This window comes from Hemitrygon akajei, chromosome 7 (genome assembly GCF_048418815.1).
Source record: "Hemitrygon akajei chromosome 7, sHemAka1.3, whole genome shotgun sequence".
Classification (NCBI taxonomy): domain Eukaryota; kingdom Metazoa; phylum Chordata; class Chondrichthyes; order Myliobatiformes; family Dasyatidae; genus Hemitrygon; species Hemitrygon akajei.
The window spans coordinates 147,013,754-147,028,343 of NC_133130.1; the positions used below are offsets into that span (position 1 = coordinate 147,013,754).

Here is a 14,590-nt window from a genome sequence, read left to right on the forward strand (position 1 = left end):
TTTTGGACAAAGCCATTAATGGAGAGAAAAATCTCGCTGTGCCCAACATAACCTGTTTCAAAGGTTCAAAGGTACAATTTAATGTCAGAGAAATGTATACAGTATACATGCTGAAATGTTTTTTCTTCGCAACCATCCAGAAAAACAGAGGAGTGCCCCAAAGAATGAATAACAGTTAAATGTTAGAACTCCAAAGTCCCCCCGAGCTCTTTTAGCATTTCCTTCCACCTCATGATCTATAGTTGTCATCTTGAGTTTCATGGAGCTGATATTGCCATTTCTTTCTCTGAGTGGATTTTTTTGAGTGAAATTATTAGCAGAATGGGAGGATGGGTGCACCAAGCGGCAATATCATAGGTCGGGTCACATTTAAACATTGGATCCCTGAAGAATGACCTCGGCCTGATACGTCGCCTGCTTATTCATTTCCATAGCTGCTGACTAACCTGCTGAGTTCTTCCAGCATTTTGTGTGTGTTGCTTTGGTTTTGGGATCTGGATTGATGGGAAATCATTCCGTTGTTGCTTGTAAGGATTTCAAATGGATAGGTCATCAGTCCAAATTGGGCATTGGGGACTGCAGCAGAATTAAACTCCTCATCTGACTTTATTGTTGAAGTTTGCTTTGCTATTGTTTATACTCCACCTGTTCTGAGAAAGAAAGAGTTTAACATGTAGACAGAGAAGCAGATTTCTCGTTGTTGGAGGCACCTCTGTAGATGTTACCACATGGCCTCCTGTTTCCAGCAATCCCACCTGGGCACAAGTTCAGATACAACAAATAAGCAAGTGTTGAAAGAAAATAAAAGAGCATGGGTGCCAATAAAGGCCCTTTAATTTTCCTCATGTGCTGCCCACAGAGGTCACCTAGAAATTGATCTTTAATTTCAGAAGTCTGCAGAAAAATCCTGGAGTTTTGCCAGTCTAAAGTAATGGCAGTTTTCCTCCGCGTCCATCTGAGAATATAAAACGCTGAGTGTTTGGAATTGGATGTGTTTCCCTTCCAACTCAATGAGCACAAAAACCTATGGAAAAAATGTGGCATGTTCCTTGCACTTCAGTCATGTTTGAGTATCAGAGGGTAACAAGAATGAGTTCATTGATTGAAATCTGACCTGGAGCTCAAAATGTCCTTTTGAGACATGGAAGACTGAACAATGGAAGACACAATAGGTGTTCTTTATAGGGAACAATGTCTAATATTAGAGAAATATTGACACAAATTCATAGAGTTGTACAGCATGAGAACAAGCCCTTCAGCCTGTCGAATCTACACTTACCAATGAGCATCCACCCACAGTAATACTATTTTATTCTCTTTGTATTCCCATCAACTTCCATTAGATTCTACCAGTCATTCCACACTGGGTCGCTTTAACGTGGCCAGTTAACCTACTGACTAATCTTTGGCTTGTGGGAGGAAACTGGAGCACCTGAAGGAAACACACGTGGCCATATAGAGAAAATGCAAACTCCACACAGACAGCCCAGGAGGTCACGATTGAACTGGGTCTCTGGTGCGGTGAAGCACCAGCCCTGCTGCCTTGTGCCTGTCCTGTTCTCTTACGCAAGTTTAGATATGTCTGTGCAGGTCTTTCCTTATTTTGGATTGAGTATTTTCCGATTACTGACTTTGTGTTGGATAGTTGCAAAGTATTTTATTTGAAGTACAGTGGATTCTGGTTAATTAGACCATTAGTTGATTGGGATAGCTGCTTATTTGGGGCAACTCTTAAAGAACAGAAGCTAATCAAGAAAGTAGCTGGGGTTCTCTGTTTATTTGGGCCAATATGCTGCTTAATTGGGACAGGAGTGTTCAAAGATTCATTTATTGTCAAAGTATACAGCTCTGAAATTCTTCTCTGGATAGCCATGAAACCAAGAAAGAAAATAAAGAAAAGAAAGGCAGCGCAATCATCAACCTGCAAATCCAACCACCCTGCACAAAAAAACTGAACAAATGAAACAGGCACATCGGCCCCCAAATCCCCCTCCCTGTGCAAATAAGTTCTGAGGAAGGTCAGGTGAAAAACATAGAATTTCAAAAAACTATAGGACTGAAAAAAAACCTATGCTCCAAGTCCTCATCCAAAACGCAGAAAACCTGGGCAACCTTCTCCGGGCCCAGTGGCAGGCCTCTCAGGTACAGAGCGATCAAAAGCCAGGCAGCCTGCACTCACCCTGCACACTCACTTCAATGTTTCAAACTCCCTCATTTCTTTAATGGGTAAACAATGGAAGCTTTAATTGGCGAAGTGGAGTCAAACATTGGCTTGCACCCTGTCCCACAGCCTGCCCGCTATGAGGTTCGCACATGCTGCCTCTGTCCAGTTCAAAATGCATTTATTATCTAAGCACGTGCACAATATTCAACCTTGAGATTTGTCTCCTTGCAGGTAACCACAAAAAAACCCCAAAGAAACCTACTTAAAAAAAAAGACAGTGGGCAGAGAGAGAAAAACAAATCATGCAAACAATAAAAGTAAGCAAGTAGCATTCAGAACTAAAGTTTCACTAAAGACACGAAGCCAGACATCACTGCAGCTGGAGCAGGATACAGCCTCAGTTCAACACAGAGCTGAACAGTTTCTAACTAGCGCCAGTCACATGGCTGTTAAACACTGCACCATGCTGAGAACGAACAGTATTTAAGTGGTTTCAATCTTGTGTCTTCGTGTTCAGAAAGCAGTGATTTTTGTTACCGATAGTTGGTGCCAAGTAAGCAGTAAAACAATTCAGAACGATTTTGTTTGCTGGGGTTTCAAGCATTCAGGCTTGGAGTGAAATAAAACAATTTCACTACTTCAACAAGTTAGGAATGACGAATAATAGAAGGCATTGACAATCATCCTGAAAGTTACATTGAAAATGAAGAATATGAGGTGGTTGTCATCAAAAGCATTGTATGGAGGCAGTCCATTATCTGCACTAGGTGTCTGTGCTGATTTTGTTCATGGCAGCATACACTGGGTGAATTTCTCTGTTGATAACTAATACACAAATTTATAGTACTTAGTAATATTGATGGTGTTCTAATTAATTCTGTATTTCATTTAAATACATAATTTGTTACTCTGCTAAAGCATTGTTTGTCTTATTTTTTAATGAAACTTTGTCAGAATCCGAATCAGGTTTATTATCATCAGCACATGTCGTGAAATTTGTTAACTTAGCAGCAGCAGTACAATGTGATATATGATAATGTAGAAAGAAAAAAATAAATAAGTAAATCAATTACAGTTAGTATATGTATGTATATTAAATAGTTAGATTAAAAATAGTGCAAAGCAGAAATAATATTAAAAAAATGTGAGTTAGTGTTCATGGGTTCAATGTCCTATTAGGAACTGGATGGCAGAGGGGAAGAAGCTGTTCTTGAATGGCTGGTTGTGTGTCTTCAGGCTTCTGTACCTCCTACCTGATGGTAATAATGAGAAGAGGCCATGTCCTGGGTGATGAGTGGGGTGGGTGTGGGGGAGAATCCTTGATAATGGATGCCACTTTTCTGAAGCACTGCCCCTTGAAGTTGTCTTGTAGATACTATGGAGCTGACTAATTTTACAACTTTCTGTAGCTTATTTCAGTTCAGTGCAGGAGCCCTCAATATCAGACAGCAATGTGGCCTGTCTGGTAGTTTTTAATTATGTATTTCCATGGAACTTCAGCCAATGAGGGCCAAAATGTACTAGTCCAGATGTGTCCCAATTAACCAGAATCCACTGTATATAATAATTATCTGTTCAAAAGTGAGGCAATTCAAAACATTTTTAACCATTTTATATATAGTGCTCTGGTCCTAAGGCTGGTACACATCACGACTTAATGGGGAGTGGGTCTGTCCCCACTGCTTAGACACAGACATAAATATTAATTTCACGCATGCCTTGTTATGAAGTAGAAGACAGTTTTTTTTCAAAGAAAGCTATGGTAAAGCACATATTAATCTTTGAGTCAGCAATAAGGCACGACTTGGAACAGGACTTAGAACAAGCAAGCTACTTTGTACCAAGAATGCGTCTTGCAACTTGTCTTTGAAAAAGCCAGTGTGTACTTGTTTGCCAAGTGATAACCTTCTGCTCTGTGTTACTGTCCGAAAATCAAATTCATTTGGTGACAATAGTCTGGTCTCCGCATTTGATTGTTGGATCAAGTGTCCAGTAGTCTCCACTCAAGCTGATGGTCCTGTGGTTGCAATATGTAACCTTGTGTTTTCACGAGGGTAAGCTTTATGAGGTTCTGCTGCCAGATATGAGCATGGGTAAGAGGTGTGGTTCTAATATTATGATCCCCATTTTTGGTGTCGATCAAAGCTTTGCATTATAATGAATCTATGTAAACTTGCCCAGTGATACTACCCTTTCCTAAGACTCTCAGATACAGACATCACTACTTTTCCGCTGTCTCTGTCTGCTTAGCTGGAAGAATTTGCAGCATAGGTCAGCTGAGGGTGGAGTCCTGAGATTTCATGTCTATGTAAAATGTGTTACTGTAGAATTACAATCATTAGCACAACTTAATACCAAATAAAGTCATTTCCTCAGAGAAAGTGCCTGTGATTGATCTGGGAAAAAAATAACGAGTTCAAATTTATTATCAAAGTACATGTATCTTACGAAACACGACCCTGAGATTCATTTTCTTGTAGACGTTCACTGTACAACGACTGACAAACAACTAATATGCAAAAGAAGATAATCTGTTTAAAAAATGATAATTAAATAAATAGTATCAAGAAACACACACAAAATGCTGGTGGAACGCAGCAGGTCAGGTAGCATCTATAGGGAGAAGCGCTGTCGACGTTTCGGGCCGAGACCCTTCGTCAGGACTAACTGAAAGGAAAGATAGAAAGGAAAGATAATATCGAGAACATGAATTGTAGAGTGCTTGAAAATGAGTTCATAGATTGTGCAGTCAGTTCAGAGTGAGGTGAGACACATTTTCCTGTGGGGATGTTCAGTAAATCCATAGAATAGTAAATATAGCAGGATTAAAGAAAGATAAACTAGAGTGCAGAAGGCAACAACTTGTGGAAATGCAAATATAAATAACGAGAACATGAGATAGTAAGATAGTGTCTTTAAAACTAAATCATTATTTGTAGGAACATTTCAGTGATGGATCATTTGAGTGTAGTTATCCCCTTTTGTTCAAGAGCTTGATGGTTGAGGGGTAGAAACTGTCCTTGAACTACTTGGTGGTGCAAATCCTGAGGCTCCTGTACCTTCTACCTGATCAAAGTAGAGAGAGGATTAAAGACTAAGATATGTAGATATTTGTACTTAACTGAGATCTGGTCTTGGAGGGCACAACACAGTTTAGGATGGACTCCAGATTGAGGGATTTACTACTATCTCAGTAACAACTTCTCATGTATCCCTTGAACACCTTTGCTAAGATTGTTTCCTATCTAGGAAAAAGGGATGATAAGTAACTTTGAATATCCTGAGGAGCAATTTAATTTCATGTTTATTTTTACAAATTTTCAAGATGTGGTAACACTTAGGTAAAGAAAAAGGATTCCATTGAATTTTGAGTAATTCTGTGTTTCAGGAACATCTGTTGGGAGGCTGGCAGAAGATAGAAGGAGGACTGATCCATAAAGCCTTAAGTGACCCAGAAAAGGTGACACATAGACAAAAACTTGTCCAGCTATTGGCCCAAGCTCTTGGTCTAGCAGGATCCAGTAACTCCATAGATGGCTACGATCCAGAGGGACTTGTTGGAGAGATGGAGGTAATGTAATGGAAAATTGACCCAATGATAAAACTTTGTGCTTAACACCAAAATATTTTATCTATACTGTAATTTGTAGATAAAATGTAGATATGAAACTCTTTTTACAACTTCTGTAGATGGCATGAAGCAAATTTTTCTCTGTAAAAGGGAAAGCTAAGACATTCCAAGATAATGACAAATGTATATGCATTGAGGTACATCTTGGGACTAAAAATTATGAAAGTTTCTTCAAGTGATATGTAAAATGTAAAATTCTGCACTGCAACTTCATGCTGAGCCTTGGGGACTAATTATACTGACAGATAATACTATTTCAGAACTAGACTTTAACTCATCCCACATCTAGTAAATGGAGCAGAGTGTGAAACTGAGCCTTAATGTTGATTACCAGATGGAATGAGCTGAGTCTGTGAGCAATGTGAAAATGCAGGAAATGTTCAACAGGCCAGAAAGTAATTGAAAGACTTAACATTTTGGGTTACTGTTCTTTCAATAGATAGTGTAGAGATCAAATAAATTTTAAGCTGCAGAGAAAGGGGCAGAGGCTGGGTGGGAGAGAACAATAGACATGGGTGCTATAGGGTGGAGACCAGCAAGGCTGGAAGATGCAAGTTGGTTGTAATGTCAGCGGAGAGAGTGTTAAAGGTTAATATTTCCAGCAGTTTGCCCTGAAAGACATGAACAACAGTGTGGAAGAGAGACAAAGAGAAAGAAAATAACCATTTTGGTATTTTGAAATGTATACTGGTGAAGCAAAATACTATAGATGCAGGAAAACCAGTGAATGCTATAAATGTTTCAATGGATCAGACATCAATAGAGCAAGATTAGTGCTCTGTATTGTTCCAGCATCTTCCTGATATATCTTATGCATTAACTAATAAGGAAGAATGCTGTCTTAATGATTTTGCTAGCTGCTTTCAATTAGTTCATCTACACTTCTTGAAGAATGAGTGAGTGAGGCCTCCATCGGTCAGGGTCGACCATAGATGTTGCATCCTAGCTGTCCAGATATGCAATGGAAAGCAAGCTGTTGCCCATGTAGCAAGCTCCCCCTCTCTACATTTGATGAACCCAAAGGAATGGCAAAGACCGATACAGCTTGGTACCAGCAGCATCGAAGGAGTTGCTAGTCAGTGTTGAACTCCATGTAGGACAGCACCGGATTTGTTTCCTTGGGGTTTACTCCTGAAGTCTTCCCCATTTGTGGGTACAGCTTCAAGGCAGTGGAGGCTTGAGATCAGAGTTTTCCTTCTAGATGAGCTGGCAACGACAGCTGACGAGCCCCATCTGCCCGAAGAAATTGGTTTTTATGGCGCTAGTAACCCACCTTTGCCCTTCTCCTGTCAGTAGAAATAGTTCCGCTGGGCTTTGTGGCTAAGTTACATGTGAAGACAAGGAACTGGATGGTTGTCAGAGGTTATTTGAGGCGAATGACTTTGGGAGCATTTAATAGGTAGTGGGAGCTTGTTCCCTTACCACCCTCTGGCTATAACTACCTTAAGGAACCAGACTCTCTTGAAGAATGAAACTATGTAAACCAGACACCCCTGGGTCTCATTCACCTTTCACTCTCTTCAATTCCACCCTCATTCGCCTCCTCTACCTAGAGCTGCCTCCCTGACATCTACATTCAACCTCAGTCCACCCATCACTTCAGACTCCTTACTCACCACTCCCCTTCTCTTTATTTTGGCCATCTTATCTCTCAGCCCTGATGCAGTGATTCCACCCAAAATGTTAACAGTACTTCTCCTCCCACAGATGCTGCCTGACCCACTGAGTTCCTCCAGCTGTTTGTTGCTTTAGATTCCAGCATCTGTCGACTCTTTTTTGTTGCAACCCTATGGGCTTGGCTGGTGTTGAACCAACATATGTTCCAGACTGTTGGACGCTAACACAATTAAAAGATTCAGCACACTATTATTTTACATTTCTTGCATGTTACACATTGCTGCAGTAGATATTCCAGTGAAACACACACAAAATGCTGGAGGGACTCAGCGGTTCCGGTAGCATACATGGAAATAAATAAGCAGTTGACTTTTCAGGCTGAGAACCATCATCAGGACTGGAAAGGAAGGAGGAAGAAGCCAGAATAAGGAGGGAATGGTAGGGGAAAGGAGTACAAGATAGCAGGTGATAGTTGAAGCTAGGTGGGTAGGGAGGATGGATAAAGTAAGAAGCTGGGAGGTGATAAGTGAAAAAGGTAAAGGGTTGAGAAAGAGGAATCTAATAGGAAAGAAGAATGGACGTTGGGAGTAGGGGCATCAGGTGATAGGCAGGTGAGGAGAAGAGAGGAGATAATAAGGTGAGGAAAAGAAAAGAGGTAAGAGGAAGGTACAAGGAAGAGGAAGGTAAAAGGTACAGCAGGCGGTGAAGAAGGCAAATGGTATGTTGGCATTCATAGCAAAAGGATTTGAGTACAGGAGCAGGGAGGTTCTACTGCAGTTGTACAAGGCCTTGGTGAGACCACACCTAGAATATTGTGTGCAGTTTTGGTCCCCTAATCTGAGGAAAGACATTCTTGCCATAGAGGGAGTACAGAGAAGGTTCACCAGATTGATTCCTGGGATGGCAGAACTTTCATATGAAGAAAGACTGGATCGACTAGGCTTATACTCACTGGAATTTAGAAGATTGAGGGGGGATCTTATTGAAACGTATAAAATTCTAAAGGGATTGGACAGGCTAGATGCAGGAAGATTGTTTCCGATGTTGGGGAAGTCCAGAATGAGGGGTCACAGTTTCAGGATAAAGGGGAAGCCTTTTAGGACCGAGATGAGGAAAAACTTCTTCACACAGAGAGTGGTGAATCTGTGGAATTCTCTGCCACAGGAAACAGTTGAGAGGAAGTTAGATATTTAAGAGGAAGTTAGATATGGCCCTTGTGGCTAAAGGGATCGGGGGTATGGAGAGAAAGTAGGTACAGGGTTCTGAGTTGGATGATCAGCCATGGTCATACTGAATGGTGGTGCAGGCTCAAAGGGCCGAATGGCCTACTCCTGCACCTATTTTCTATGTTTCTAGGAGAACCAGAGTGGGGATTTGAAGAACAGGGAAGAGGAGGAGGAAGGATTACTGGAAGTTGGAGAAATCAGTGATCATGTTGAGTGTGAGGACAAGTTCTGCCAGACATAGGAGGGTGGTAGTTGAGGGGAATTGGTCGGGTCTGCGGTTGAAAAAGATGCAGAGAGCTTCAAGGCCTTCTTGGGGTGGGGGGGGGGGGTGGGTGGAGAAGTGGAATAGAAGTTACAGGGATTGGACATCTATGATGAAAATGAGGTGATCAGGGCCTGGAAATTGAAAGATTTTGAGAAGACTGAGAGCATGTTTAGTGTCGCATATGTAGATGGGAAGGGACTGAACCTAAGGGGATAAAATGGTCTCAATGTGTCAGACACGTTCAGTGGGGCAGGCACAGGCAGAAACAATGGGCCTACCCAGATAGTCAGGTTTGTGGGTCTTCGGCAGGAGGTAGAAATAAGCAGTACTTTGTGAGGAATCTATGATGTTGGTGACAGTGGAAGGAGGAATCTCCAGAGTTGACGAGGTTGGTGATGGTGCAGGAATCAATAGCCTGGTGTTCCTGAGTGAGGTTGTTTTCAAGGAGTAAGTAGGAAAAGGTGTCTGAGAGTTGCTGTCTGACCTCAGCAAGGTCTGAGTCTAGACCTTGTCTGCCAGACTATCAAAGCACTCCTTTATTTGCAGATTTAATGATAATGTTGGGATTGGTGTGGAGCGATTGGAGGGCAGTTGCACTCAGAGTGTGCAAAGTTCAAGGAGGAGTGAGGAGTGGTGAAGTTGTGCCAGTTGATGTCTCGCCAACAACTAGAGATGAAAAGATCCAGAGAAGGCAGAGAACCGGAGCAGGGTGTCCAAGAAGGGAGCAGAGTTGGAGATGGGCGAAGGTTCATCAGTACAGGATGAGGAATCCTTGTAGGCTCGGAGACTGAGTCGATGGAGGGAGTGCTCAGTGCCGTGGCAAATGCAGAACTCAGTAAGGTGAGGGCGAAGGGAGACGAGGTAATGCCCTTGCTGAGGATAGAGAATTCCACCTCAGAGAGGGGAAGGTCAGTGGGAATGGTGAAGCATGGCAGGGATTCAAGTTGGGATCAATATTCCAGTGAACAAAGTTTGCTAATGAATTCCTCAGCTGGCTTAGGTACAACTACTTTTGAGGGAAGGGAGAGGGAAATTTACAGAATCTGCCAACAGATACCATTAATGTCCATGTTTGAGGTAGGTGAAGATCTGAATGTTTAGTTGTCCCTTTCTAGAAACACTGACTATGATAGCAAATTGGAACATTCATGATTATTATTGATATGTTTTTGCAGCTGATTTTCTGGGTGTATAGAGAGAGAGAGAGAGAGAGAGAGAGAGAGAGAGAGAGGGAGATTGCATTTATAAAGTGTCCAAGAGCAGTCTTGAGTTGAGCAAGTGATAAGTGAAATGTGATCACCGCATTTCTCTAAAAATGTTGAAGGCAATTTGTGCTCAGCTGGGACCACAGACAACATTATGGGGATCTGTCTGGTTGAGGGAGAGGTATTGGCTGGAACACTGGCGGCTGAACCCCTGGGATCATTTACGGATAGGAAGAGAAACAGTGTCTGTCTCGACCTTTCAAACTTAGCATTGTCTCATCTATTAAAAGTAACACACAAAATTAATAATTAATTTGAAAAATCATGAATGGTGATAAAATTGTGCTGATTGGGATCGGGACCTTGAGAGAGGAGCAGTAACACAGCTTTTTGATAATATTTTGCTCTTTTTTTCCTGTGAAACACAGTAAATTGCACTTGAGAAGCTGAATTACTGCTGGAGCTTTTGCAAGATTAGTGATAATTTATTTATTTCATTTCTCCTGTATTAAGAATCATAACATTTATGACATAATTTGAGTACCTATCCCACTTCCTCCTGGGCAGTACTCACAGCAAGATATTTGGAAAGAAACTGCTGATCTGATTTATGCAGGTTTGATAGTGCTGATGATAGTCCAACGCTGCAATGCAGATTCTTCCTTGATAAATTATGTTGATTACTGCTTCTTTGAATTGAGCAACTGCACCATGAGTACATTAGCTCAAGACACCATGTGAAGATACAAATGTTGAAGAGAAGGTAAATGATGCTGACACTCCTTTGCTAAGTTCCTTGGCTCACCGGAAGCTCTTGCAAGCTTGCAAGCTCAGCTGTCTCATAATGCACACAAGAGATTCTGCAGAGGCTGGAAATCCAGAGCAACACACACAAAAAGTTGGAGGAATGCAGCAGGTCAGGCAGTATCTATGAAAGTGAATGAACAGTGTACGTTTCAGGCAGAGACCATTCTTCAGTACTGGAAAGGAAGGTGAGAAGACACCAGAATAAAGAGGTGTGGGGAGGTGAAGGAGAACCAGTTAGAAGGTGGTAGGTGGGTGGGAAAGGTAAAGGTCTGGAGAAGGAGGAATCTGATAGGAGAGGAGAGTGGACCATGGAAGAAGGGGAAGAAGGAGGGGCACCAGGGGGATGTGATAGACAGGTGAGGAGAAGAGTTAAGATGCCAGAGTGGAGCAACCAAGCCCAGCTAAAAAACAAATCTTAAGAACTGGCTCCCATGTTCACAGAAATAAAATAAGTTCTCTCCCCCTCCCCAAATGGGTCACAGTTAGTTCCATGTTTCCATAATATTTTTTAAACTTGTGTCATGGAATGGACAGGGAAAGTCGCTACTTATTGTTTTTCCACGTAATATGACATTAGATGAGGGTCTGATAATACAGAAAATGAAGATTAGTTTAAAAGGAAATTGAATCCTTTTTATTACACATGAAAGAAAATGCTACAATGCTCATTTTATGTCCACTGCTACTGGTGAAATAGTAATGTGTTCTGGTAAGAACTACCTTCATATCTCAAAAGGCTCAGTTCATTCTGGGCCTGAATTCCAAAGAATTAAAGCAATTGTGAGGAGACTGAACACTGTAAAGTTTTGGATAAAGTTATTTTTGAGTTCTTGGTGGAATGGAATTGGAATTGGTTTATCTTATCATATGTACTGATTGTCTTGCATAAGGTTCATACAGACCAAATCATCACACAATACATTGAGGTAGTACAAGGTAAAGCAATAGCAGAATGCAGAATAGTGTGTAACTGCTGCAGAGAAAGTACAGTGCAGGTAGATAACATGGAGCAAAATCATAATGAGGTTGATTGTGAAGTCAGAAGTCCATCTTATTGTGCTAGAAAATCACTTAATTCTCTTGTAACAGTGGGGTAGATGCTGTTCTTGAGTCTGGAGGTACCTTCAGGAGAAATTCAGGACTGCATTTCTCCCAAAGTGTAAAACAATTTGAGAAGGGCAGACACGAGGAAATCTGTAGATGCTGGAAATTCAAACAACAACACACACAAAATGCTGGTAGAACACAGCAGGCATCTATAGGGAGAAGCGCTGTTAACATTTTGGGCCGAGACCCTTCGTCAGGACTAACCGAAAGGAAAGATAGTAAGAGATTTGAAAGTAGTGGGGGGAGGGGGAAATGCAAATTGATAGGAGAAGACCGGAGGGGGTGGGATGAAGCTAAGAGCTGGAAAGGTGATTGGCGAAAGTGATACAGAGCTGGAGAAGGGAAAGGATCCTGGGACGGGAGGCCTCAGGAGAAAGAAAGGGGGTGGGGGGAGCACCAGAGGGAGATGGAGAACAGGCAATCAACTAAATATATCAGGGATGGGGTAAGAAGGGGAGCAGGGGCATTAACGGAAGTTAGAGAAGTCAATGTTCATGCCATCAGGTTGGAGGCTACCCAGCCGGTATATAAGGTGTTGTTCCTCCAACCTGAGTTTGGATTCATTTTGACAATAGAGAAGGGCAGAGAAGCTGCAACAAATCAGTTCAATGAAGCTCAGTCTCTATTATATATTCTTCCATGTTTAGGTAGGTAGCCACAGTTGTCTCAGGCATTCAGTGATGTTTGTGAAAGTCACATGGAGATTGAGGTTTTTATTTGAGCACTTCAGAGAATTGTAACATCAGGTTTCCCTATGAAACTGCAGTGAAAGTGACATTGTTGACTTTGTATCTAAATACAAATATATACAAAATTACCCTTCCAAATGCAAGCTGTTTACTAGATAGTGGGTATATTGTGGGTGGTGGTAGGGGGATTGTTAGAGCAGGGGTTCCCAACCTTTTTTATGCCATGGACCCCTACCATTGACCAAGGGGTCTGTGGACCCCAGGTTGGGAGCACCTGGTTTAGAGTGATATGGACATGCTAGAGAACAATGTTGCCATCAGAGAACATGTTATTTGTGAACAAGCCACAAGAATTCTTCCAGGATGATAGCCAAATTGTTCTGGCAAGGGGTTGTCTGCATGGGCTGTGTAAGAAGTATTAACAAGTGAGTGGCAGTATGTTGTAGAAGCTTCCAGTAAAAGTGTAATGCCCTGGTTAAGATTTTTACTGCTCAGCTGTGAAGTATTTTATTTTAGTAGTTTTCTGTTAAAGCAGTGTGTCCTGCTGGTAAGAGTGTTTTGGCTCCAGCCAAAAGAGCCATGTCGTCCAACTTTGGCTGACACAACATTCCGATCAGGAGTGGGATGGCATGGAACATTCTGGAGAGCTGGGTGGGAAGAGTTTCCTGAAGGACAATGGTCTGATTTAGCGTGTTGACGGGAGATGCAGAGAGAAGTGCACTAGGGAAGACACCTGAAGGAGCCCGTTCCAAGGGGAGACCCTTTTTGCAAGGAGTGCTTCGCAAGACAGAGGATTCCAGGAGGGGAAGTTCTACCTGTGGTTGGTGTTGGTGATGAGAATTCAGCGGCTTGTGCAAAGCGATATACCCAGTTACTACAGGAATGATCTCCAACCTTTATGTGCACACTTAGACTGGCTTAAATGTAAAAGCCCCTTTTATTTTTTTCTTTCTCTCTTAATTTTTTGATAACGTTGAAAATTGATAAATATACTTCCTTTATAGTTTTATGCTGGTGCACAATCTGTCATTTCTGGGCTACCGATAACTACGTATAGCAGTATTTACACAGCATTCACTCAAATTGAGGTTCCTTTAATCAGGTTATTACAGTGTTCCTGTTTGGTTGAACCCCAAATCATACTGACCCTAGATGTATTTTGCTAAGGAGAGGTGGCCTTCTTATTGCTGAGTTACATGACTGTTGGCAGAGTTAGCTAATGGGCCAAGTTTCTAGACGAGCCCTGGAGAGACGATTGCATAAATAGCATCCTATGATCCATTTTGCTTGCTCCTGTAGACCAAAGTAAATGTGAATGAATTTGTTGAGTAGGATCAGCACCTTACTCAACAAATGATGCGATGAGGTGATGAATAATGGTAAGTGCTTTGACGTGGAACTGTGTGATTTGGAAGCTGACAGTGACTATGACCCTGACCTTAACCTACATGGACAGAGCATTCCAGGAGTATGTGCATTTGTATTTGAACTGAATTGAATTGACTTTATTACTTACATCCTTCATATACATGTAATGTAAAAATCTTTACATTATGTCTCTGTCTAAATGTACAATGTGCAATTTATAGTAATTTATAATAAATAGTATGTACAACAAGACAGTCAGTATAACATAGAAATACAGTTGTATCAGCATGAATTAATCAGTCTGATGGCCTGGTGGAAGAAACTGTCCCAGAGCCTGTTGGTCCAGGCTCTTATGCCGCAGCACCATTTTCCAGATGGTAGCAGTTGGAACAGTTTGTGGTTGGAGTGACTCGGGTCCCCAATGATCCTTCCGGCCCTTTTTCCACATATGTCTTTGTACATGTCCTGAATAGTGAGAAGTTCACATCTACAGTGCGCTCGGCTGTCTGTA

The 14,590-nt window shown here is 41.7% G+C and overlaps 1 protein-coding gene across 2 annotated transcripts in view; it reads left to right on the plus strand.

Annotated features, from left to right (window-relative positions):
* abca2 (ATP-binding cassette, sub-family A (ABC1), member 2) overlaps positions 1-14,590 on the plus strand; it is a 519,276-nt gene that overhangs the window by 243,907 nt on the left and 260,779 nt on the right. For both annotated transcript variants that reach the window (XM_073052214.1, XM_073052215.1), the window contains exon 7: positions 5,553-5,735. In XM_073052214.1, coding sequence (XP_072908315.1) covers positions 5,553-5,735 — 183 coding nt within the window. The remainder of the gene's footprint in view (positions 1-5,552; positions 5,736-14,590) is intronic.